The sequence below is a fragment of the Capricornis sumatraensis genome, chromosome 4 (assembly GCF_032405125.1).
Source record: "Capricornis sumatraensis isolate serow.1 chromosome 4, serow.2, whole genome shotgun sequence".
NCBI lineage: Eukaryota > Metazoa > Chordata > Mammalia > Artiodactyla > Bovidae > Capricornis > Capricornis sumatraensis.
The window spans coordinates 108,086,292-108,113,367 of record NC_091072.1 but is presented as its reverse complement, the minus strand read 5'-3'; the positions used below and the strand labels follow the sequence as shown (position 1 = coordinate 108,113,367).

Below are 27,076 nucleotides of genomic sequence, written 5' to 3'. Positions count from 1 at the left end.
AACTAGGACATTCAAGGGCATGTTTAAAAGCATTTGTTTTTCTATGACTTCCTTGGATGAATGAAATGACCACTAAAGAACCGATTACTTTCAGCATTTCTTAAAATAAAAGTGCATACATGCACGGTATGGTCATCATTAGCATGTGTGTTACTTTTCCAGCTGAACTCTAAATTAAAACTTACCTGCTTTGTTGACTTTTTTGTGCCATTAAAAATCTTCCAAGCTAGCCCATTGCCACCACTGGCAATGTGTCGACCAACGTCAAATTCTCTAGTGACAGGATTTCCCATCACAGCGCTAGTGACGTCAGCTGTTACTTTTGTAACAGTACTCTTCAACTTATTTAGCATGGACTCCATGGCTGCAGTTCTGGGTAGTTACAGTTACCTAGAAACATAGAAGTATAGGAGAGCACTGATCATTGGTTCTTCCTTCTTTAAGCACTTACTCATTACTTAGTTTAAAAGTGAAATATACCCCAAACAACAAGCAAAACAATCCTATAGAGACAAAGTTTTGCCTTCAGAGAACCCAATATACTTGAGTCTAGGAGCCAAACTGTGCTTCAACCTTAACTGTCACAGACTAATAAGAGAAAAGACATAGTCACACTTGACACTAATGTGAACGCTGCTCAACTATATAATAATGGTGCATACTCTAAGACCCTTTAAGACTTGAATTGGTACAGAGGGTCTGAATCTTTCTTCTCAGTAAAAATAACTATATAAAACCTGAAAGGCTCTACTGTTATACTAAACTATATCAGCTGGAAATCTGAATCTACAAAAGGAATGGAGGACTCTAAAAGTAAAAATTATTCAGGTATATAAAAAACTTATCTTACATTATCTCTAAAAGATAGCTAATCATTTAAAGCAAAAATAGAAAAAATGTACTGCACTTATATGTAAAAGTAAAAATATGACAAGACAAACCAAGGATAAGAGACGGGAAGTGAAAGCATATTTTTGAAATATTCTTATATGTGAGGTAGTATAATATTATTTGAAGTTAGACTGTGGCACATTAAAGACATATTACAGACCCTAGAGCAATACCTAAAATAATAAAGAGACAAACCTAAACAGCCAATAGTGGAAATTAAATGGAACCCTTCAGGAAACTGAGTTAATTTTTTTAAAAAATAGGAAAAGAAGAAAACAAAGAACAAATGTGAAATAGAAAGTAAGTAACAAGACAGAGTTAAATCCAACCATATAAATAACTACATTAGATGTAAATGATTTAAAGCCCTGTTAAATGACTGAGACTATCAAACTATATTAAAAAAGCAAGACTCAATTATACACTGTTTACAAGAAACCCACTTTACAGGATGAGTTAAAAATTTAAAAATGGGGACTTCCCTGGTGGTTCACTGGTTAAGACTTTGGGCTTCCACTGGTCAGGGAGCTGGATCCCACATGCTGCAACTAAGTTTAAAAATGTGAAAATAGGAGCTGGAGTGGCTATATTAATAACAGACAGAACAGGCTTCAAGACAAAGAAGGACACTTCACAGTGACAAAGTTGTCAATTCTCAAGAAGATATAACAATCCTAAATGTGTAAATATTGAACTAAGAGAGCTTCAAAATAAATGCAGCGAAAACTAATAGAACTGAAGGAAGAAACAGACAAATCTTCAAGTGCATCTGGGGACTTCACAGATTTGTTCTTAGTGGCTGATGGACAGAAAGACCAAAAAGACCGAAAATCAGTAAGGACGTAGAAGTCCTGAACACTGGAGATGTGGGTTCAGTCCCTGGGTCAGGAAGATCCCTTGGAGAAAGAAAATGGCAACCCATTACAGTATTCTTGCCTGGGGAATCCCGTGGACAGAGGAGCCTGGTGGGCTATAGTTCATGGGATCACAAAAGAGCAGGACACAACTTAGAGACTTAACAACAACAACAAATCAAGTAACCTAACCTAAAACACTCCACTCAACAAAAGCAGCATTTTGTTTTCATATGTACATGGTATATTCACTAAGACAGACTATATGCTGGACCATAAAACAAGTCTCAAAATGAGTGAAATTACTGGAATTTTATATTATTCAACAAGGACAATGAAATTAAGCTAGAAGTCAGTGATAGATAAATACCTAGAAAAATGCAAATACCTGGAAATTAAACAACACTTCTAAATACGCAAGGGTTAAAAAAGAAATCACAGAAAAAACTTTAAAATATCTGGAAATGAACGAAATTGAGAAATCTGTGGTATGTAGGCAAAGCATGCCTTGTAGGAAATTCACAGCTTTAAATGTTTATATTAGGGGAAAAATTTCCAAAATCAATGGTGTAAGCTTCTAACTTAGGAAGTTAGAAAAAGAAGAGAATTAAACTCAAAATAAATTTTAAAAGTAGAAAGAAGAAAATAAAGAATAGACTTAAATGGAACAGACTGAATTTAATTTAAAAGAGAAATGAAAAAGAAAAGCAATGAAGCCACATACTTTTTTAAGATAAATCTCTAATTACATTAAGAAAACTTTTAAAAACACAAATGACCAGTATTATACATAGAGGAAATCCTGCAGAGGCTAATCCCTTACAGATTCTATAGATTCTGAATCAATCAGGTATTATATTATGGATAATCTTATGCCAGCCAATTAATTCAACAACTTGGATAAAGTGAAACAATTCTTTGGAAGGTACAACTACCATAACTGAAGAGAAAGGCAGAATAACCCATTATTTCCTGTAAGATGTTACAGAAAAAACCCGAATGACCTTTCTGGCCAACCCAGTAAAAGAAATGCATTTCATAACTACAACTCTTACCACAAACAGAACTCCAGGCTTAGATGGGTTGACTGCTGAGTATGGGGTGACTGCAGCCAAGAAATTAAAAGACATTTGATCCTTGGAAGGAAAGTTCTGACAAACCTAGACAGCATATTAAAAAGCAGAGACATCACTATGTCAACAAAGCTCCATATAGTCAAAATTATGGCAGTAGTCGTTTGTGGATGTGAGAGGTGGACCATAAAGAAGGCTGAGCACTAAAAAATTGATGCTTTCCAACTGTGGTGCTGGAGAAGACTCTTAAGAGCCCCTTGGACTGCAAGGAGATCAAACAAGCCAATCCTAAAGGAAATCAACCCTCAATATTCATTGAAAGGACTGAAGCTAAAGCTGAAGCTCCAGTACTTTGGCCACCATTTGCGAAGAGCAGACTCTCTGGAAAAGACCCTGATGCTGAGAAAGACTAAGGGCAGGAGAAGGGGGCAACAGAGGATGAGATAGTTGGACGGCATCATCAACTCAATGGACGTGAGTTTGAACAAACTCGGTAAGACAGTGAAAGCACAGAAGCCTGGCGAGCTGCAGTCCATAGGGTTGCAAACATTCGGACACAACTGAGCTACTGAACAACAATAACTAGGTTAAGGCAGAAAAATTTTTTTGACAAAAGTCAATACTCATTCAGTATAAAAGCTCTCAGCAACTAAGACCAGAAAGGAGCTTCCTCAACCTGATAAATGGTATCTCTGAATATCTACAGGAAGGAAGAGAAGAAGTAAAATTCTTCATTCTCAATGACATGATCATACACACAGAAAGTCAGACGTGATCCACAAAAACCACTACTGGAATTAATATGTAAGTTAGCATGAAGGCAGAATATGAAAATACTTTTTTAAAAAGACTACTTTTATATTTTAGAAACAGACAACTGAACATGGAAATTTCAAAATTACCATCTTGAAGGGAGGAATGGCCAAAATGGTGGAATAGAAGGAACCTAAGCTCATCTCCTCTCTTGAGCACATCAAAACCAAAACAATCCACTGAAAAGGACTGAAATCTACCAGAAAAGATCCTCTACAACTAAGGACATAAAGACAGAACCACAAGACGGGTAAGAGGAGTGGACTCATGATATAATCAAATCTCATACTCCCCCAGTTCAGTTCAGTTCAGTCGCTCAGTCGTGTCTGACTCTTTGCGACCCCGTGAATCGCATCATGCCAGGCCTCCCTGTCCATCAACAACTCCTGGAGTTCACTCAGACTCATGTCCATCGAGTCAGGGATGCCATCCAGACATCTCATCCTTGGTCGTCCCCTTCTTCTCCTGCCCCCAACCCCTCCCAGCATCAGAGTCTTTTCCAATGAGTCAACTCTTCACATGAGGTGGCCAAAGTACTGGAGTTTCAGCTTTAGCATCATTCCTTCCAAAGAAATCCCAGGGCGGTTTCAGCTTTAGCATCATTCCTTCCAAAGAAATCCCAGGGCTGATCTCCTTCAGAATGGACTGCTTGGATCTCCTTGCAGTCCAAGGGACTCTCAAGAGTCTTCTCCAATACCACAGTTCAAAAGCATCAATTCTTCAGTGCTCAGCCTTCTTCACAGTCCAACTCTCACATCCATACATGACCACTGGAAAAACCATAGCCTTGACTAGACGGACCTTAGTTGGCAAAGTAATGTCTCTGCTTTTCAATATGCTATCTAGATTGGTCGTAACTTTTCTTCCAAGGAGTAACTGTCTTTTAATTTCATGGCTGCAATCACCATCTGCAGTGATTTTGGAGCCCAAAAAAATAAAGTCTGACACTGTTTCCACCATTTCTCCATCTGTTTCCCATGGAGTGATGGGACCGGATGCCATGATCTTCGTTTTCTGAATGTTGAGCTTTAAGCCAACTTTTTCACTCTCCTCTTTTACTTTCATCAAGAGGCTTTTTAGTTCCTCTTCACTTTCTGCCATAAGGGTGGTGTCATCTGCATATCTGAGATTATTGATATTTCTCCCGGCAATCTTGATTCCAGCTTGTGTTTCTTCCAGTCCAGCGTTTCTCATGATGTAGTCTGCATATAAGTTAAATAAGCAGGGTGACAATATACAGCCTCAACATACTCCTTTTCCTATTTGGAACCAGTCTGTTCTTCCATGTCCAGTTCTAACTGTTGCTTCCTGTCCTGCATACAGCTTTCTCAAGAGGCAGGTCAGGTGGTCTGGTATTCCCATCTCTTTCAGAATTTTCCAGTTTATTGTGATCCACACAGTCAAAGGCTTTGGAATAGTCAATAAAGCAGAAGTAGATGTTTTTCTGGAACTCTCTTGCTTTTTCCATGATCCAGCAGATGTTGGCAATTTGATCTCTGGTTCCTCTGCCTTTTCTGAAACCAGCTTGAACATCAGGAAGTTCACGGTTCACGTATTGCTGAAGCCTGGATTGGAGAATTTTGAGCATTACTTTACTAGCGTGTGAGATGAGTGCAATCGTGCGGTAGTTTAAGCATTCTTTGGCATTGCCTTTCTTTGGGATTGGAATGAAAACTGACCTTTTCCAGTCCTGTGGCCACTGCTGAGTTTTCCAAATTTGTTGGCATATTGAGTGCAGCACTTTCACAGCATCATCTTTCAGGATTTGAAATAGTTCTACTGGAATTCCATCACCTCCACTAGCTTTGTTCGTAGTGATGCTTTCTAAGGCCCACTTGACTTCACATTCCAGGATACTCCCCCAGATTACGAGATATTTCCCCACAAACTAGAGAAAAATTTTATTACAGAGGTTCTCTCACAGGAGTGAGTTCTGAGCCCCATATCAGCCTCCCCAGTCCAGAGCTATATAGCACACTGGGAGGAGGAACCCCCAGAGCATTTGGCTTTGAAGGCCAGCTGGGCTTAGCCATGGGAGTTCCACAGACTTCACTCTTAAAGGATGCACACAAAAATCTCACAAGCACTGGAACCAAGGGTAAAAACAGTGATTTCATGGGAGCCTAGGCCTATGAGAAAGTATCTTGTAGTAACTTATAATGGGAAATGACCTTGAAAAGAAAATACATATATGTATGTATGTATGCATAACTAAATCACTTTGGTATATGCTTGAAACTAAACACTGTAAATCAAACATACTTCAATTAAAAAAAATAAGGAACTAAAAGAAAAGTTGACATGCAAAGTAAAAAATTTTAAAGGCAAACACTGATGCAAATAAATACAGCAAATGGAAAAAATAGCATTTCAAGGACACAAAATACTTATGAATAAATTTAACAAGATACAAGGACTTTAAAAAGACACAAAGACTTGCATAATGAAAATAAAATTTTCTGTGAAAAACTGAAAATGACTTAAATGGAAAAAGTTGTACAGACAATATTGTTGTTTGTACAATATTGTCAAGATATTGTCAATTTTCCCCATCAATCTATAGACTCGATGCAATCCAATCAGAATCCCAGAGGCTTTTGTAGAAAGAAACTGACAAGCTGTGAAAATGTTACTCTGAGAACAGGTCTATAGGCTTCACTAGATTGTTTAAGGGTCTATCACACAGAAAGAGGTCTAAAGGCCTATCACTCATGCCGTGTGTTGTTGTTTAGATGCTAAGTCCTGTTCCACTCTTCTGCAACTCCATGGACCCCATCAGGCTTCTCTGTCCATGGGATTTCCCAGACAAGAATACTGGAGTGGGTTGCCATTTCCTTCTCCAGGGGATCTTTTCATCTCAGTGATTGAAACCCCATCTCCTGCACTGGCAGGTATACTCTACCAGTGAGCCACCAAGGAAGCCATGTGTATTCTTTCCTAAAATTGATTTGCCTGAGAACAAGTGTGTGTCTTGCAAATTTTCCTAACCAACTCTTTTTCACAATTTTCTCCCACTTGACCGAAGTAAAATGTTTTCTCAGCCATCCCAGTCTTATTATAGGGCATTTCTCTGGGTATACAAAACCTAAGCAGGCATGCCAAAAGGGAAAATGCAGTTCAAGAATACATTAATCCTGAAAGTCTCAAGAGTAAAGCAAAATAAAGTTTGGTAAGAAATTCTGAAGGGGCTTGTGCTTTGGTTAATGGCAAAATCCTATGCCTTATCTGTCACAGAACTATAATTAAGAAACAAGATAGTTATTACAGGAGTGTATAGAACAAGCTTATTTCAATTAATAAGCAAAACTCCAAGGTTCTGATAAAAATAAACATAATCTAGAAATTAGAAACTCTGTAACTATCTAAACCCTTAACAAAAACAAATTCTGATGCCACTGGACAAAGGTAGCATTAGTTTTGTGTCCTGTTTTCTCAGTTAAATTATATTTATTTAGATATAACTTACTTTCTTCTGTTAAAGATTTGAACTGTCTGTAAACAGAAATAAAAATTCACTTTCCTTTTTCTATTTAATACTGCATTTCTGAAAGCAGTTGGAAAATGTTGCTGCTGGAATTATGAAAACATTTATTGCCATGCCAAGTTGTTTTCTATGAACATCTGCTACTGATTTTGATGGGAAGGTGGAAGAGACATTAAAATCCTATTTAAAACCTACATATCCTTTCCTCTAAATCTGCCTAAGCTATGTACTACATGCCATGCACTTGTCATACGTTGGGAATACAGATGTAAATGGAAACATTTCTGCTATTTAGGGACTCAGTTGAGTACCAAACTCTGACCTGCAAAGACTTATACCAGTCAACTAGAGTATGAATGTAACATGCTTTGGGAACATGAAGATGGGCTCAAAAATGAGGTGTTTGTAAATCAGTAAAAAAATGTAAAAGAAGAGAAGTGTTTTTCAAGTAGTAAAAAAGTGAAGGAGTTTCTAGAAAGGACTGTGCCAAGACACAAAGGGGAGGAAGACTATATATGATGTGACTTGAAAACTATAAATAGTTGAGTATCAAAACAAAGGATATTTTCAGAGTTAATGTTCAAATTTGAGTTGCCTATCCATTAGCCAAACAGATGCAACACTTGTGTACCCAAGGTAGAAACAGACATGAAAATTCATCTGGTGAACTATTTAATATTTATTGAGCACCCACTATGTACCTGACACCACATAAGAAACTGGGGAAAAAAGAAGTAAAGAAAAAATAAGCCGTGAAAGAGCTTACCATCAAAGTGGCAAGAGGCAGAGAAGTAAACCAACCACAAAATTTTTGAAATACTTTTTTTTTTGGTAGGGGCTGCTTACAGATTACTGAAGTTTTTAAAAAGATAGAGTTTAAAAAAATGGTTAAAAACATTCTTTGGCCTATACAGAAACCATGTTTAGTTTTACTCGGGAACAGAAACCATGTTTAGTTTTACTCAGGAACAGAAACCATGTTTAGTTTTACTTGGGAAACAAAGATTGTATCAGCTGAACACAATCATTCTCTTTATAACTACAAGCAGTATATAATTATTATAAGTTGAGCTAGAACCGATTATTTCAAGAGACATCCCTGATTTAAGAAACAAAAAACTAAGAAGACTTAGCAATGTAGAGTGAAGCACACATCACTCAATAAATTACTGGTACAGAAGAGGTGTACAAGAAGTAAAACATTGTTTTCATCATTAAGTTTGTATACAGTAAGATTTTAAAAGCAGAATGTGAGGTTACAAGGCAACATATGCTAAAGTATCAAATAGCTAATTTGAACAATAAGTAAAATTTGAGGAAAAATTACATCCAACTGTTTAGAAGGCACTTTCAGCCCATGAACTAAGTACAGTTTTTACTATAGAAAGTCAACCAGACATTTGGAAATTATTATAATTTTTTTAAAAAGCAACAGCACTGGGCTGGCAGTGTCTCACTGTTCAGCAACTCTGTTGTGCAGTCACTAAGCTGTGTCTGACTCTTTGGGACCCCATGAACTGCAGCACGCCAGGCTTCCCTGTCCTTCACTACCTCCCAGAGTTTGCACAAACTCATGTCCATTGAGTCAATGCCATCCAACCATCTCATCCTCTGTTGTCCCCTTCTCCTCTTGTTCTCAATCTTTCCCAGTATCAGGGTCTTTTCTAGTGAGTCGGCTTTTCGCATTAGGTGGCCAAAGTACTGGAGCTTCAGCTTCAACATCAGTCCTTCCAGTGAATATTTAGGGTTGATTTCCCTTAGGATTGGCTGGTTTGATCTCCTTGCTGTTCAAGGGACTCTCAAGGGCCTTCTCCAGCACCACAGTTCAAAGTCATCAATTCTTCAGCGCTCAGCCTTCTTTATGGTCTAACTCTCACGTCCGTATATGAATACTGGAAAAACCATAGCTTTGACCATAAGGACCTCTGTCAGCGAAGTGACTTCTCTACTTTTATTTTAGCAACTCTAGCCAGAAGAAAAAGAATAACTGACTAGGAAATTAGACAAAATGATAACTAAGCTTATTTCCTTAGGACTGTGATTATTCCTTAAGAAGACCTAAAATGTAAAATACAGTGCAGTACAACTGAAATGCATGAAAACTGAAACTCATACAGCACAGAAGTGTTGTTGAAAAAAGTGGTTTTCAAACTTCAAAGCAATGATCTTCAAATTCTGGTGAACGTCTAAACTGTGGTGCTGGAGAAGACTGTTGAGAGTTCCCTGGACTGCAAAGAGATCAAACCAGTCAATCCTAAAGGAAATCAGGCCTGAATAGTCATTGGAAGGACTGATGCTGAAGCTGAAGCTCCAATACTCTGGCCACCTGATGGGAAGAGCCGACTCATTGGAAAAGACTCTGATGCTGGGAAGACCGAAGGCAAAAGGAAAAGAGGGCAGCAGAGGATTAGATGGTTAAATAGCATCACCAACTCAACGGACATGAATTTCAGCAAACTCCAGGAGATGGTGAAGGACAAGGAAGCCTGGCATGCTGCAGTCCACAGTGTTGCAAAAAGTTGGATACAATTTAGTGACTAAACAATCATTACTTAGTTAAAACATATAAGTGCCAAGGTACCATCTCAAGCCTTTGGAGTCAAAATCCATAAACGTGCAGTCAAGGCATTCATATTTTGAGCAGCTCCCCAGGTGATTACAACACGCAGTATGAGAATTACATCATTAAGTATAGTCTTTGGTGGCAGCAAAACCTGGGTTCAGATGCCAGGTTTCATAAAAGCACTGTAACCACCAACTAGCCTCCCTAACACTATTTCCAGTCTTTAAAAAATGGAAATTGTCACCCATGCCTCAAGTAACTGTTGTGAGGATTAAAGACAATGATGTGCACAAAATATTGAGAACAATTTCTGGCATATTTCGTAAGTAGTCAGTGAATTCATACATTTAACAAACATTTATTAAGCACTTACACAGTATCAAGACATGAGGGAAATCTCATTAATTTAATAAGTATTAATCAGTATGGAAATTCTGTAATAGCATCATGAGAACATATAATCAGGGGAATGTATCCTAATTAGGGAAGTCTTCCCTGATGTAACCTGAATGAAGAGCAGGCATTAACTTGATGAAAAGGAACGGAAGAGAATTTCCAGGCAAAGGAAGCATCATAATCAAATGCCATACACCTGAAGCATAACAGAAAGAACAAAGTGACTAGGAGAAGAAAAGGAGGCCAGAAGGCTGTGGAGATGAGGTTGCAAAAGCAATTAAGAGCTGCCCAAACACCCTGTCAAGGATTTTAGTTTCTCTTTAAAAAAGTGAAGGGTTTCAAACATGAAGATTACGTGATCAGATTTGCATTTTGAAAAAATCACTCAGTCTGGTGTGCAAAACTATAGGAGGAGCCAACAGTAAATGCAGGTAGACCCTAATTGTGTGCTCTGTGTGTGCTAAGTCGCTTCAGTCCTGTCTGCCCTTTGTGACCCTATGGACTGTAGCCCGCCAGGCTCCTCTGTCCATGGGATTCTCTAAGCAAGAATACTGGAGTGGGTTGCCATTTCTTACTCCAGGGATCTCCCCGATCCAGGGATCAAATTTGTGTCTCTTATGTCTCCTGCAGTGGCAGGTAGGTTCTTTACCGCTAGGGCCACCTGCTGCTGCTGCTGCTACTAAGTTGCTTCAGTCGTCCCTGACTCTGTGCAACCCCCACAGACGGCAGCCCACCAGGCTCCCCCGTCCCTGGGATTCTCCAGGCAAGAATACTGGAGTGGGTTGCCATTTCCTTCTCCAATGCATGAAGTGAAAAGTGAAACAGAAGTCGCTCAGTCGTGTCCAATCCTAGCGATCCCATGGACTGCAGCCTACCAGGCTCCTCTGTCCATGGGATTTTCCAGGCAAGAGTACTGGAAGAGATTGCCATTGCCTTCTCTGTAGGGCCACCTGCTGCTGCTGAAGACCCTAATTAGGAGACCGTAAATAATTCAAATGAGAAATGATGATGGCTGGAACTAGAATATTAGTGTAAAGACCAGGAGTAAACAGACTCAAGAGATATTCAAATAAGACTCCAGGAGAGACTGATGTGAGACAGGAAATTGTCAAACTTGAACTCCTATAGAAAAGATGGATGATGAAAACTAGTCACTTGAGTCAAACACAGTAAGAGGACCTATTTTTCTTGGGAGATAAGTCATGACTTTCAAACATGTGAGTATGAGTAGTTATTCCTAATTATGGCATTGGTTTTTATAGAAACATTTCAGTGTACATTGCGCTTGTATTTTATTGGGTGTTTTACTTTACTGGGTGTTTCTGGATATCAGAGAGAATAGAATAGGTTTCTGCATGTGTATAAAATGGATCTGAACAGAATGAAGGTCCTTACTTTCCTTTAGGTTCTTTCCTTTAAACACTCCCTCAAAATTGTCTTTTATGCCTACAGTTTAATAGTATCTCAAGAATTCTACTTATACACTCAGCTGATAAATTATTTTAAAACTTAAAAAAAAATAGTATTTAAATGAAAAAAAAAAAAGATAAGCCAAACAAACAAAAAAATAACCTGTAAAGTCCAAAAGGAAGCTTCAACCACCTGACTTTCAATCTGTTACTAGAACATGAAGGGGGTTTTATTGTGACAGGCTGGTTTGGAGCATTAACCTTAAACCATAATAAATATTCCAGAATGAAGAGGCTTGCGAAAGCGACTTAGGAAACTTCTTACTCATAGAATCCAATTTGTAAATTTTTTGACTCCAGACCTTGATCTATAAAAATACTAGTTTGAAACTTAAAACTGTGTCACTACTGACTTGGTGCTTTTAAGTCGCTTGAGACTGGAGCCTCAGGAAGACTGTTATGGGAGCTGACTTGACAACACTGGTTCCCTTAATTACTGACCACAGGTATGTACTCTATCGGATCCCAAGTTTTTGCAAGCTTCATGGGTCTCAACCTTCTTCCATCCTTTCTCTCCCACTTAGAAAAACAGGAGAGCAGGAGCCTCGAAGAGGGTATTTAACAAAACACCTGCCCCACCCACCTCACAAACAATAACCTTCCATTCCAGAACTAAAGCTCCTGTCAGAAAAGGACGCTGGGCCGGAGGGCCTCAGATGGTAACCCAGGTTATCAGAGGCGCACCTCAGCACTGAGGGGAGCTCTTCTCACCCAGTCCCGGAGTAGTGTCCTATTTCCCAAAAGGGAACCAAGATCTCCACCGCGGAAACCCGAGCTCCTGAGCCTGAGCAGGGGACTCTCCCTCCAGCAGATGGCTCCAGCCCGGGGTCTCCAGTCGCTTCCAGGCCTCAGGGAGACTCGGGCCTCCCGGATCCGCTCCCCGCAGCTTGCCGCTACCCCAGCCCCGCTTCGCGCGAGGGCGCCTACCACCCAGCCGGCCCCGCCTGCAGCCAGCAGGCCCGTCACCAGGCAACAGTCGCCAACCCGGGGGACCTTGGGAGGCCTACCCCCCGTGCGGGTCCTTCCCTATTCCTTCTCTCTGCCTGGGGAGCCCAGGCGGGTGCGCGATCGGTGAAGGAGGTCGTTCGGTATCCATGGGCGGTCACTCACCTCTTCCCCTTCTCCCTCAGGAGGGGCGGCGCTGGGGCTCTTCCTCTCCCGCCCCCCAAACGCCTCTCGGCTGCTCCTGCTCAGCTTCGGCGCCTGGCCGCTGCCGCCGGCTTACTCCATAGCCTCCTACACTCCTGCGGCCTCAAAGGTTGGAACCGGAGGAGGGGAAAAGGGAGGGGAGGGGCGGGAGTGGGGAGGAAGAGTAAAGGAGTGGGAAGAAGACCGAAAGACCAGTCGGTCCGGGCATGACGTCACTTCCGGCTTGTTCGGAAGGGGCGGGACCTGGACGTCTTTGGCCCCCGCCCCGAGAGCCAAGTGGGGGCGGGGTTACGGGCCGGAGGCGGAGCCCGGTGGACGAGTTTATGGCAGGTTATTTGACTCCGCAGTTCCGTAGCCTTGCCTTGACGGCCAGATCCAGCTTCCCGGCCCTGGGCGGAACGCATCGAGCTTCGTAAGCCCTAGAGGCTCCAGGAAAAGAAGGACAGGTAGCCTTTTAGAGCCTAGCCAAATGTGCCCTAAAGAGGGGGACGGCTGCGGAGAGCGAAGGTTTCCACTCTGAGCTCAGGCCTCTGGGGCCCGCCCCCTTCCTGGACCCGCCCGTTTCCCCGCCCACATGTCCTCTCAGTCTGACTGAGGACCGACTCTGGGTCTTTTCAGAAGCTACTCTTCTTGGGGAATCCTGGAAAGCAGTGCTTCTCAGACTTCAATATGAACACATGATTTGGGGATGTTGTTAAAATGCAGCTTGGATTCAAGAGTATGGTCTACTGGTCTATGTTTCTAAGACGTTCATAAGATGATGCCAATGCTGCAAGTCCTTGAGCTCGAGGACTATTTCTTTAACCTGGCCTACTTGTTTAATGACACTTAGCTAGGCAGATGGTCCATGGAAAATAACCCTGTCTCCACCGCTCTTAGACTCCTAGGCTTATCTATCCCACCCTACCCTAACCTCGACCGTACTTGCTCCTACTCCTCAAACCTTCCCCTTTTCCACTCTGCCTTCCGCTCCCTGCTTCTGTCTACACACTGTCCACAAAGTCTCGCGCTGTAATAGTTCAAGGATAGACAGCTTCTGCTACAGAGGGCATTTGAAGGTGACTGTTTCTTTGCTCTGAACATCACACCGTTATGTAAAATTGGCATCCAGTTTCCTGTTACTCACTTACTCCTTGGAAGAAAGTTATGACCAACCTAGACAGCATATTAAAAAGCAGAGACATTACTTTGCAACAAAGGTCTGTTTAGTCAAAGCTAGAAAAACCATGTCTTTCACCATAAAGAAAGCTGAGCGCCGAAGAATTGATGCTTTCGAACTGTGGTGTTGGAGAAGGCTCTTGAGAGTCCCTTGGACTGCAAGGAGATCCAACCAGTCCATCCTAAAGGAAATCAGTCCTAAATGTTCATTGGAAGGACTGATATTGAAGCTGAAACTCCAATACTTTGGCCGCCTGATGTGAAGAGCTGACTCATTTGAAAAGACCCTGATGCTGGGAAAGATTGAAGACAAGAGGAGAAGGGGACGACAGAGGCTGAAATGGTTGGATGGCATCACCGACTCAATGGACGTGAGTTCTGGTAAACTCCGGGTGATGGGACAGGGAGGCCTGGCGTTCTGCGGTCCATAAACTCCGGGTGATGGACAGGGAGGCCTGGCGTTCTGCGGTCCATAGGGTCGCAAAGAGTGGGACACGACTGAGCGACTGAACTGAACTGAATTGAACTTCCACTTATTCATAGGCAAAGGAAGAAAGACCTTAAATTCTTGGATTCTAACAACAAAAATCTAGAAACAACATTCTAGATGTTTCCATTTATTCCCTTATCTTACTAAAAAAATTTTATTAAAAATTCCCTGGGGTAGGAGCGAATGAAGAGTGACTGCTAACTGTATGAAGTCTTCTTTTTGAAGTGATGAAATGGTCTGGAGTTAGATGAAAGAAATGGCTGCACAGAGTTGTGAATGAAAAGTCATTGAATTGTATGCTTTAAAAGAGTGAATTTTGTGAAATGTAAATTATATCTAAATTTTAAAATTTTATTGTCTCCAATTAATTGAAAAAGTTTATATATGTACATTATAAAAATCAGAAACACGTATGCTGAAAAGTGAACATGCTTTCATTATATCTATTTCCCAAAGGTTAGTTTGAGTTTTATCCTTCCAGGCCTTTCTTTCTGTTTTCGTATATTTGTGTATAGGTTAGGAATTTATTTTTGCATAACTAGGATGATATTAATAGTATACAAATTGTTCCGCCCAACTCTGTTTTTACTACTTAATGAAATCCTTCATGCCATAAATGTCATTCTTCCTAATGGTTTTTAATATTCTGTAATAAAGCTATACTATAATCTATTTAACTATTCCCCATGTGCTGGACATTTCACTGTCTTCAGGTTTTCATTATTCCTAAGTTTTCTTTTTCAACAAGAACAACTGACAGATAAATCAAGTTTTTTCAGCTCCTTGCCCTAGATTTCTGTCATGCAAAGGTTGTCATTGTTCAAAAAGTCAAAAAGAAAAAATGAAAACAGAGTCTGATGAAGCCACAGCTCTGTAATAAGGAAGATTTCAGTAAGTGTGTGCATTCCTTTTGAACGTATCCTAAATTAATATTCTTCAAGACTATACATTCACATAATAGTATATGTTTTATCAGTAGAGCAAATTCCTAGGTTTACTCTGATTTTATTGGGAGGTGAACATGTGCAACCTTAGTAAACCTATTATAGTTTCCATAGGATGCGAGGAGAAGAAACTTAAGAAAGGCATTGGCAGCAGATATGACATAAAAAAGCATAAGGTTGCAAAAAAAACTTAAATATTTTTGTGTAATCTAAACTTGCTAGAAATATATGTTTAAATATTTTTTCATGATGCTCTGGTCCCTTTCAAGCTGCTCAGCTACGGGATGGTATTATATACTCCCTTCAGATGCAAGTGGAAATAAAAAGAAGGAAGCAGCACTTACAAACATAAAAGATTTTTACCGGTTCCTAGGTTGTCAATGCAGTATTAAGTCATCTTAGGCAAAATATGTGCCTAAGTAGTAATGACATCTCTCGTCTTAAAGGAGTTGGAACCAGTAGCAACGAAGCTATTCAAAAATGAAAAGGAATTGGAATTTGAAGGTTCAAACAATAGACTCTACAGGCTTCTAGGCAATAAATCATCTTATGTATTTTGCAAAAGGAAAAAGAATTCTGAGACTGGGTTAACTGATGAAATAAAAGCAAAGAAACATTTAAGGTTAGTGTTAACCAAGATATTGTAGTATTTTGTGTTTAGATGCTGGCAGAACAGTCTTCACTGAGCGAACCTTAAATATCCTACTTTCAAGTTTTTTCAGAAATTAATAAAGGAAATAGTCATATAAATTAATCTGTTTCTGCATTTGCTCTAAAACGGTTATGAGGAAATGATCACATAAATACTTCAGAATTTATATCAGGAAAAACTTTATCTCCTCTGATGAATTGTGTGCTTCCTAGTTTTTGAAAAGTGACTTAACCAAAGTAGATAAAGTCAAAGTTATGGAAACTAGAGCAAAAGTCTTCTACTCTGTTATAGAAACCATGATAACCTTAGAATTAACATATGTATTTTTCTGTTTATTTACAATCCTAACATCCTCTTTTGGTGATATTCTATTATCTAATAAATTTATTACTTGTATCTTTTACTGTAAGCTGCCTGATATCTTTTTGAAAATAGGAAATGTATAAGTAAGTTTTAATAAGTAAATGCATATTTGAAATATTGGTCCTATATATTATAGAGAAATTCACATATTGTTTCTTTCAACTGACCAGAAGATGAAATGATTTCAAATCCTCTAGCACAAGAGATTGGTGAGGAAAGAAGTGAGGAACTTATTGACACAATGAGTGGGAGTCTGGCTTTACCTATAAGCATCACAGTTGACAAACCTGTTCTCCCACTTTCAAAAGGTAATTTCAGTTTCCACTAGTTCTTTTCAGAACTTTTAAGGAAGAACTGACTTTAAATAGACCTTACTCTTTTAGAATATTAATAGGTTCACAGAAAAATTGAACAGAAAATACAGGGAATTCCCATATATACACACCCTCCCCACTATCAACACCCTATACCAGAGTGGTTGTTTGCTATAATCCATGCACTTACATTGACATATCATTATCACTCAAAGCCCATGATTTACATTAGTGTTCACTCTTGGTGGTGTATATTATGATGTGGGTTTTGACAAATGTCTGATGACTGTTCCACCATTATAGTATTATACAGAATAGTTTCACGGCTCTGTAAATCCTCTGTATGTTCAGTGCTCAGTCATGTCCAACTCTTTGCAACACTACAGACTGTAGCCCCACCAAGCTCCTCTGTCCATGGGATTCTCCATGCAAGAATACTGGAGTAGGTTGCCATTGTCTTATTTAGGGAGCCTTCCCAACCCAGTGATTGAACCCAAATCTTCTGCACTGCAGACAGATTTTTTTATTAGCCATCAAGGAATTTGTCCTTCCTTCCCCAATATTTCATCTATTTGTGGTTTTGTGCTTATAATGCCACTTAACAGTGGAAAGAAAAGCCCCATGCCCAGGGCAGTTAGGAGGGATGCAATCACAGTTCATAATGGTTACATACTATTCTGCGTGTGGTCAAACCATGACAGAAGCAAAACAAGCATGATTTGCACACTGGAGGAGCAAAAGTTATCAGCAATACTAGGATGAGTGTGAGAAGAGAAATGCATGGTGCCCAAAGAAAGGGTGCAAATGAGAAGAGAAGAGAAACTAGAAGAAAACTCTGAGAAAGATGAATATTTAGAGGACAGGCTGAAAAAGAGGAGCCAACAAAAATTCGATTTTTACCTATTATGAGTGAAAAAGAAAAACTTGTCTCATCATTTTCCCATGAGGATATATGATACCTTACCTGTCTCTGGAGAAACCTGTATGCAGGTCAAGAAGCATTAATATCAGTAACCTCAGATATGTACCTGACACCACCATAACGGCAGAAAGCAAAGAGGAACTAAAGAGCCTCTTGATGAAGGTGAAAGAGGAGTGAAAACACTAGCTTAAAACTTGACATTCAGAAACCAAAGATCATGGCATCAGATCCCATCACTTCATGGCAAATAGATGGGGGGAAAGTGGGAACTGACAGATTTCATTTTCTTGGGCTCCAAAATCACTGTGGATGGTGACTCAAGCCATGAAATTAAGACAAACCTAAATAATATATTGAAAAACAGAGACATCACCTGGCTGACAAAGGTCTGTACAGTCAAAGCTATGGTTTTTCCAGTAGTCACGTATGGATGTAAGAGTCGGACCATAAGGAAGGTTGAGTGCTGAAGCCTTGATGCTTTCAAACTGTGGTGCTGGAGAACTCTCAAGAGTCCGTTGGACAGGAAGGAGATCAAACCAGTCAATCCTAAAGTACATCAACCTTGAATATTCATTGGAAGGACTGATGCTGAAGCTGAAGCTTCAATCCTCTGACCACCTGATAGAAAGAGTTGACACGTTTGAAAGGGTGTCGCACACCCTGATGCTGGGAAAGATTGAAGGCAGCAGGAGAAGGGGATAACAGAGGATGCGATGGTTAGATAGCATCACCAATTCAGTGGACATGAGTTTGAGCAAACTCCAGGAGATAGTGAAGAACAGGGAAGCCTGACGAGCTGCAATCCATGGGACTGCAAAGAATCAGACACAGCTTAGTGACTAAACAAAAATAAAAAGAAATTCCTAACTAAAGATGGATATAATTTATCAGTGAAGATGCTTATAAAAGTAATTTTCATTTGTTGGGCCTGTCTCTGGGCCAAGTAACTTGTTAATGCATTTTATATTTGTTATCTATAATTTAACAATAGTCCTGTAAAGTGAGGGTAGAACTTTCATTTTATAGTTGGGAAAACAGACTCAAAAGGATAAATAAATAAGACATGGTAAGGGAAAGAAAGATGGCACTCTTATGTACTTTTAAAAACATTTTTATTTGTATCTTTGTTATACATATACATAATATAAAACAAAGTAGTCCTACAGATTTTCTCATCAAAAAATATGTTTCCTACCCTTCTCCTCTCATGGATTTGCTGCTGCTGCTAAGTCGCTTCAGTCGTGTCCGACTCTGTGTGACCCCATAGACGGCAGCCCACCAGGCTCCCCTGTCCCTGGGATTCTCCAGGCAAGAATACTGGAGTGGGTTGCCATTTCCTTCTCCAATGCGTGAAAGTGAAAAGTGAAAGTGAAGTCGCTCAGTCATATCCGACTCTTTGCAACCCCACGGACTGCAGCCCACCAGGCTCCTCCGTCCATGGGACTTTCCAGGCAAGAGTACTGGAGTGGGTTGTCATTGCCTTCTCCTTCTCATGTATTTGCCCCTCTCCAAAGACAACCATTTACAATTCTCTATATTGTAACCCATGTATGTTATAAATGTATCTCATGTCTCTAAATGTCATGCTTATACTGCTGCTTCATGTTTTTTCAGTTTTACAGACATCTATTAATTTTCTAAAAAGGAAAATAGGGTTTATGTCTCTTCTTTTTCTTGCATTTGTCTCCCAAATACTTTAAATGGTTTACATGCATTTATATACTCTTCTATGAATAACATATTTAACAAAAAATGTTAGGTGAAAATAGAAATATCTTTAGTTTTAACACTTTTGTGTTTAGCCAGATATTTTAAACATTGTTACAAAACAATAATTATTAAGTTTTGCATTTTAAAAAAGGAGATTTTTTTTGGCTGTACTGTGTATCTTGTGGGATCTTAGTTCCCCTGTCAGGGATTGCGCCTGGGTCATGGCTTACCTGGTGACTCAGATGATAAAGAATCCACTTGCAGTGCGGGAGACCTGGGTTTGATCCCTGAGTTGGGAAGATTCCCTGGAGAAGGGAACGGCTATGTACTCCAGTATTTTGGCCTGGAGAATTCCATGGACTATCCATGCAAAAAGTCAGACACAACTGAGCGACTTTCACTTTCACAGCAGTAAAAGTTCTGAGTTCTGACCACTGAACTTCCAGGGAATCCCCTAAAAGAGGAGACTTTATGTTAAAACAAAAATCAGCCAAGTCTGGGAACCTCTACTTTAGTTTAGACTATTTATTTTATAGACAAGGAAACTGAGTTAGATAACTTGCAAAGTTTCCGCAGTTAACGAGTGGCATCAAGACTCAGACCTGGGGACTTCCCTGGTGGTTCAGTGGTTGAGAATCCACCTTGCACTTTAGGGGATGGGGGTTCAATCCATTGTCGGGGAACTAGGATCTCACATGCCTTGGAGGAACTAAGCCTGTGGGCTGCATGGTGTGCCAGAAGATCTGATGTGCTGCAACTAAGACTTGACACAGTAAAATAAACTTTTAAAAAGGACTCACCTAGATTTCCATACTTTTACCCAGTGTCTTATCATTATTGTTGCAACAAAGTATTGTAAACTATTAAATGGGTACAGTTGAAATATACGTAGTTGGTATGTTTGCTCTTTGTCCCAACTGAACCTGTAAGCCTTCAGAATAGAGAAACAGAGAACCTATTTTAGTTGTTCTTTCTAATAAAACATGGTTTTGAAAGAGGTACTCTTTCATAAGTTACTAATAACAAGTCTTTTTATCTTTGAAAGTCTTAAATCTACTAAATCCCACTAAAGTAGGGTTTTTTTTTTGTTGTTTTTTGTTTTGTAAAAGGGCTTGCAAAAGAGAACTAACTTTAAAATTGATTGTTCTTATATCTAATGAGTAAAAAAAATTCACTTTTTAAAAATTTTCATACCAAAATTTTTGGAAAAACACATTTGGAAGTTTCTTTAAATTCTAAGAAATCAGGCATGGTTGGAGCTTTTGTTGTTGTTATTATCCACTGTAATCTGACTATTCTGTGATCCTCAAGCACAAAAACACCCCCTCAGATGTATCAACACATATAAAACTGTCTGGTTTTATAAAATTAAATAATTAGTTGGCCCACAAGAAAATCTAAGCTACTTTCTATTTGGAAAAATATGGCTGACTAAAGGTATGCAGTTGGCAATACACCTGTATAAATGTCAGCCGAGAAATAAAACTATCGAGTTCTTTTCTTTGTTTTTGAAAAAGGTCATTCCTTAATTCCCCCAAAACTGAGAAATCTACTTCACTTGAACTGAGTCGAAAATTCTGCCAGCAGTGATAAAGCCAGGACTGCAGGCTTCTTGCAAATTTGCATTTGTGCGACTAGTAGAGTCAAGGTGAGCCTTTGCTGAGATTTGTTTACTTTTTGCAGGTGAGATGTGTTTCTTTACTGAGATTTGTTTATTTTTTACAGGTGTTTCTTTCTGATAACACCTGTAAAATGTTTAGAAATATAAAAATATATAATGACTAATATTTTGAAGCTAATATACTAATATTTTTGAAATATATTTTGGAAATGTTAGGGATTCTAAAGATACAGGCACTCTCCCTCTCTCCTGAGGGGAATGTCCAGATCGGCTAGAGCAATTCCACTATTCATCAGTTTTACTTGACTTCCAGAAGAATACATTGTACAAAGGTTTCCTCAGCCAAAGTGAAGTGTGATTCCTACTGAACACACTGTACTTCTCCCACCAAAACATTTACACACTGAATGAAATTGCTTGTTGACTTGTCTTTGTTTCCTACTGGAGTGTGAGGTACTTAGGGACAGTCTTCATCTTTGTTCACCATTTTATCTCCTGTTGAATGGCCCAGTGCTTAGCTGTTGGTATGTAACACTTAGTGAATGAATGGCTCATATACTGCCTCCTCATTTTATAAAAATTTTCTTTTTATTTATACATATATACACATACACTCATCTGTACATATGTTTGTGTTTAGGCTATCCTAAACACTGGATGGATTGTATGCTCTTCAAATGCGAAGTGTGTCCCCTTGGATCCCTTTCACCCAGCACAGAGATGATTGGATAAGAAATGTGCCATTAAGAATATGGTGGTGACTGTATGTGTTGCCACAACATCCTTCTTGAGTCTTAATTTCCTCACATGGAGCTAGCTATTCTGTTTATCAGCTCTGCACTTGGCTAATATGTCTAGACATGCACATTTCTCTGCTCCCTCTCCTTCAGGTTTTTGCTTAAATATCATCTTCCTGATGATAATTCCCAACATCTTTTTTTTTTTCCAACATCTTATTTAAAATCACAACACTAATCCCAGAGTGTAGTCTGATCTCCTTTTTTCCTTCATTTCTCTCCAGAGAACTTAATACAAACTGACACAGACATATTTTACTTTTTGTTATTTATTGTCTGCCTCCCTCTTCCCTGTAGACTATAAGCCCAGTGTTTCTCATGATGTACTCTGCATAGAAGTTAAATAAGCAGGGTGACAATATACAGCCTTGATGTACTTCTTTTCCTATTTGGAGCCAGTCTGTTGTTCCATGTCCAGTTCTAACTGTTGCTTCCTGACCTGCATGTAGGTTTCTCAAGAGGCAGGTCAGGTGGTCTGGTATTTCCATCTCTTTCAGAATTGTCCACAGTTTATTGTGATCCACACAGTCAAAGGCTTTGGCATAGTCAATAAAGCAGAAATAGATGTTGTTCTAGAACTCTCTTGCTTTTTCAATGATCCAGCAGATGTTGGCAATATGATCTCTGGTTCCTCTGTCTTTTCGAAAACCAGCTTGAACATCAGGAAGTTCACGGTTCACATATTGCTGAAGCCTGGCTTGGAGAATTTTGAGCATTACTTTACTAGCATGTGAGATGAGTGCAATTGTGGAGTAGTTTGAGCATTCTTTGGCATTGCCTTTCTTTGGGGTTGGAATGAAAACTGACCTTTTCCAGTCCTGTGGCCACTGCTGAGTTTTCCAAATCAGGAGAGAGGCTGCTTATTAACTGATGAGTATATTGGTATTTATTCAGGAATTATTGAACTTTTAGTTAAGTGATGTTTAAACTTCAGTTATTGCATAATAATAAAACCTGAAGATACGAGTTGCGGAAAATTATATGTATTATATGAGTATTGCTTTTTTTGGCTCTGCTCTGCAGGAGGTAGGATCTTAGTTCCCCAAGAAGGGACTGAACCCATGCCCCTTGCAGTGGAAGCATGGATTCCTAGCCACTGGACCACCATGGAATTCCCTGAATGTTGCATTTTAATATTTTTTTCTATGGTATCAAATTACTTCATGGAGTCTTTTTTTTTCCCAAAGACCACAGAATGGAATCTTAGTTCCCCCACCACAGACGAAACCAAGGGACCTGTCAGTGAAAGCATGGAGTCCTAACAACTAGATCACCAGCAAATTCCCTCATAGAGTTATTTTTTCACTACTTTTTCCCTGTCATGTAAATTGTAATGTCAAATGTAATAATGTAGTATAGGAATTAGATCTAAGGTAATTCTATCATAGGGACATTCTAAGAAATACTTTGATACACTATAGGACTAGAGAGGGGCTTCCCTTGTGGCTCAGCTGGTAAAGAATCCACCTTCAATGCTGGAGACCTGGGTTCAATACCTGGGTTGGGAAGATCCCCTGGAGAAGGGAAAGGCTACCCACTCCAATATTCTGGCCTGGAGACTTCCATGGACTATACAGTCGCAAAGAGTTGGACATAACTGAGCGACTTTCACTTTCACTTTTCACTTTCACAGGACTAGAGAATTGAGGTGTCTATAAATATTAATTTCTGATGTACTAATTTGGTGACCTTTTAGTAAAATAAAAATTGAGTGACATATCATGTCTTTTTTTAGTTATCTAGGTGGCCATATAATTTCACATTAAAAACAAATTAAGGGGACTTCTCTGGTGGTCCAGTGATTAAGACTCTGTGCTTCTAGTGCAGAGGGTGTGGGTTTGATTCCTGGTTGGGGAGCTAAGATCCCACAGGCTGTGGCATGCAGCAAAGAAAAAAGAAATTAATGTTTGACAGTGCTGGATATAATTATGCATGTGTTTGGCCTATTATATAGATAATTTCCTATATGTTTGAAATATTTTATAATAAAAACTTTTTCAATGTAAAAATGAATCTGCAAACCAATTACAGCATCATAGCATTTTAATTGACTGCTAAGTAGTATAATCTGCATTTATTTTTTCCCCTTGCTTTGTCTTCTTTGTAAACCCACATAACAGAAAATGCAAAAAGAACAGAAGCACTTGAAGCAACACAACTATATCTAAGATTGTTGTTGTCCCAACATTAGAGAAGAATTACAGTGGCTACTTACTTTCAGGGCAATTGCATCAGAAACTAATGCCAACAAGTACAAAAAACTGGTGAAAAAATTGCAACAACAGTTTTAAAACCTATTTATTTCATTTAAAACCAATTCAAGCTAATGAATCTTTTTGTTTACAATTTGATAACAAAATGGTGGTCCTGAAAACTCTTGCCAAAGCAGTTTTGCAATCCAAGTCATTATTAAAAGTACAGCCAGGACAACTAGTCTTGTTCCTACTGGAGCTCCACTATGAGCTCTTCAAGGTATGTCTGGCATTTTGCCTGGACACACTTATTACTAAGCTATTTGTGTCATATGAAAAAGCAAAGAATTCACTTAATAAATTATTTACTGAGTACCTATAATGGGCAAAGATTGAAGGAATGCTCTTTCCCCACACCCACTAAAGAGAAGGAAGCAGATTCAAAACAAAGTTGGTGTTTAGTTGATATTTACAAGTATACTGATTAATTTCTTTAACCTATTTCTGCTGCATTACTATGTGCCAGGCACTGTCTTAGGTGCTTGGAACACATTAGCAAAAAAAAACACAAAGATGCAGGCCCTTTTTCACTTTTGCTTCAGGGACCCAGGTTCAATCCCTGGTCAGGGAACCAGGATTCCACAGGCTATGTGGCACAGACAAAAATAAAAACACACCTAATAAGTTATCATCATATAGTTTGATCAAAAGCAACAAATGCAATAGGAAAAAAAAAGCAGTTTTAGGGAATTTTGAGGTGCTAGGGTAGGGGTTAGTAGGAGCTTATGGTATTAAATGGTGTGGCCAAGGTTGGGCTCACTGGGAAAGTGAGATTTGAACAGATAGTGGCATGAGGACAGTCAATTAAATGGCCATGAGGGTTGGGGGGTTGGTTTAGGGCTGAAAAAATGGTTCCTAGAGCAGAGGCCTTGGAGGTGATGCTTGCTGGGTGCTGAGGAACAAGAGCAAGGAAGTGGTAAGCAGAGGGGAGAGTAGTGTGAGATGAGGTCAGAGAGGTGGGCTTTGTAGACCATTGGAGAGACTCTGCCTGTCCTTGGAATAAAGTGGGGAATCGTGAGAGGTTTTGAGCACAACAGTGGGCTCATCTGACTGATATTTATGAAGACAACTGGCTTTTGTGTTGTGGACAGATTATAAAGGGGGAAGGAAGGAAGCAGAAAAATCTTTTAGGAGGCTATTGTAATAATCTGGGCAAGAAATGTGGTGACTTGAAACAAAGGAGTAGCAATAGAGTTAGTGAGCCATTGTCAAATTCTTGATATATTTTGAAAAAGATCTTAAAAAAAGATTTTTTTTTCCTAACATAAGAAAAAAGATTACTTTTTTCTAAGGTAATCTTATAAAAAGATTACCTTTTAGCCTCACTACTCTATTTTAGTACCAGACACTGGTACTTTTAGTGGCATTATTTCTCCAAAGCCTCTATAAAGAAATATTCCCTTCTCAACTGGATGGGAGGGGAGTTTGGGGGAGTGTGGATATATTTAAAACAAATTGTTCCCTTCTCAGTTTCTTTGTGTGTAAAAAATTTATCTCATGTCATTAGAAATACATTGGTTTGAGCTTTGTAACAGTTCTCTCACCCTTAACTGAAGTTTCTTTCCATTATTTCAGAGAAAAATGTGGTACTAAGTATATACAATAGAAGCAGTCCCTCTTTCATGATTTTTGAATGAAATATATTCTAAAGCTCATTTAAAAATCAATTGTTACTCTGCACCTCATTTTTCATCATAAAATATAATAAATAGAGATTAGGGCAGTGGTTACATAAATGTTTAATTCTACAGTCACTAAACCATAATTCATGTTTATTCCTTACTTATAAAAAGATCCAACCAGGAATTTAGAAAGAATGTTTTCTCTCCTCCTCTTCCTTACCACTTAGCATCTCCACTTTCTTCTCACTCTGCCTCCTCCTCTCGGTAAATGAGTTCTCCTCTTTGCTACATATGGTTGAGAAGTTAGGAAGGATTTTTTACCTCCCCCTCATGTCAGAACTAGCAATGTCATAAAGAAAGATACTAGTTCAAATTTTGTAGCAGGACTGAAAGGGAGAAGGAACTTGACATGGGCTGGAGGACATGCTGGTATGGAATTCAGGAAGCAGGGAGAAGTGACTCCAATGACTGGTTTCTGGAGATTAGGGGACGAAGTATTTCAGGGAAATGGAGATGGGGGTATTTATAATACGGGATCTCAAGCAAGCCAAGCTTTTCCCTGTTACAGGGCTTTACTGGTGCTGTCTTGGGTATGTCTGGGACATTTTCTCTTCAGTCTTTTTATGGCCTCACTCTTTCACATCACTTCAGGCCTCTGCTCAAAATGATAGTCTCTCAGTAACTAAGGGGTATCTTTCTATCTTCTCTGACTAAGATAGCTACCCATCTTCTTCACTCTAGCTTTGTATCCTGCTTTAACTTTCTTAATGGCACTTATCACTACCTGAAATTATATATTTGCTGAGTTTTGAAATTGTCTTTATCTCATGTGCTGTCATGGCTGAGAATGCAAATTCCATGAGTTCAGACTTGATGTGCTTATTTATCACCTAGAACTGTCCTGGCACATAGAAATCAATCACTAAATTTTTGTTGCATGACAGAATGAATTGATGGGGATGGCTTCATGTTTGAAAATTTTCAGGGCAATAGAAGCTAATGGAAAGTTACCTACCTTGGGGCTCAAGATGAAGGAGCTATGTGGATATGAGGTTCAACATTGGTAGGTCTACCCTCTATAACAATGTTAGCTGAGGGAATTTTTTTCCCCAGATACACGTTGTAATCTGGGATTTCCTTTGTGCGATAACTAAGACAGGAAAAAGAGCATATATCTATTTTAGGAGAATGATATTATTACGTATTTTAGAGCTACTATTTACATATAGATCATGTGATTACAGTGCCAGATTATCTAGTCCAGTGCTGTTATGGAAGTACAAATAATTTTTATTATAGTAGAGCACTGCACTAATGATTGGTTAACCTAGTTTCAGATATACCACATATGTGGAAGTAGAAAATAGAATTTTAAGAATTCTAAAAAAGTTTCAAGTATTTATATACCCTTTATAATTCAGAGGCCTTCTGCTACCCACCCCCTTTCCCCATCTGTAATCCTTTTCCCCTATCCATTGGTCAAAAAAACTGATATTTTTTTTGCCATTCCCTTCTCCAGAGGATCGTCCCAACCCAAGG

The 27,076-nt window shown here is 39.2% G+C and overlaps 1 protein-coding gene across 1 annotated transcript in view; it reads right to left on the bottom strand.

Moving 5' to 3' along the window:
* SCYL2 (SCY1 like pseudokinase 2) overlaps nucleotides 1-12,777 on the bottom strand; it is a 54,171-nt gene extending 41,394 nt beyond the window's left edge. Inside the window, exons 1-2 of the mRNA XM_068970456.1 lie at nucleotides 12,654-12,777; nucleotides 186-390 (exon numbers count right to left, since the gene is read on the bottom strand). Of these exons, the coding sequence (XP_068826557.1) occupies nucleotides 186-362 (177 nt within the window). The 5' untranslated portion in view covers nucleotides 363-390; nucleotides 12,654-12,777. The remainder of the gene's footprint in view (nucleotides 1-185; nucleotides 391-12,653) is intronic.
* Nucleotides 12,778-27,076: the final 14,299 nt, after the last annotated feature.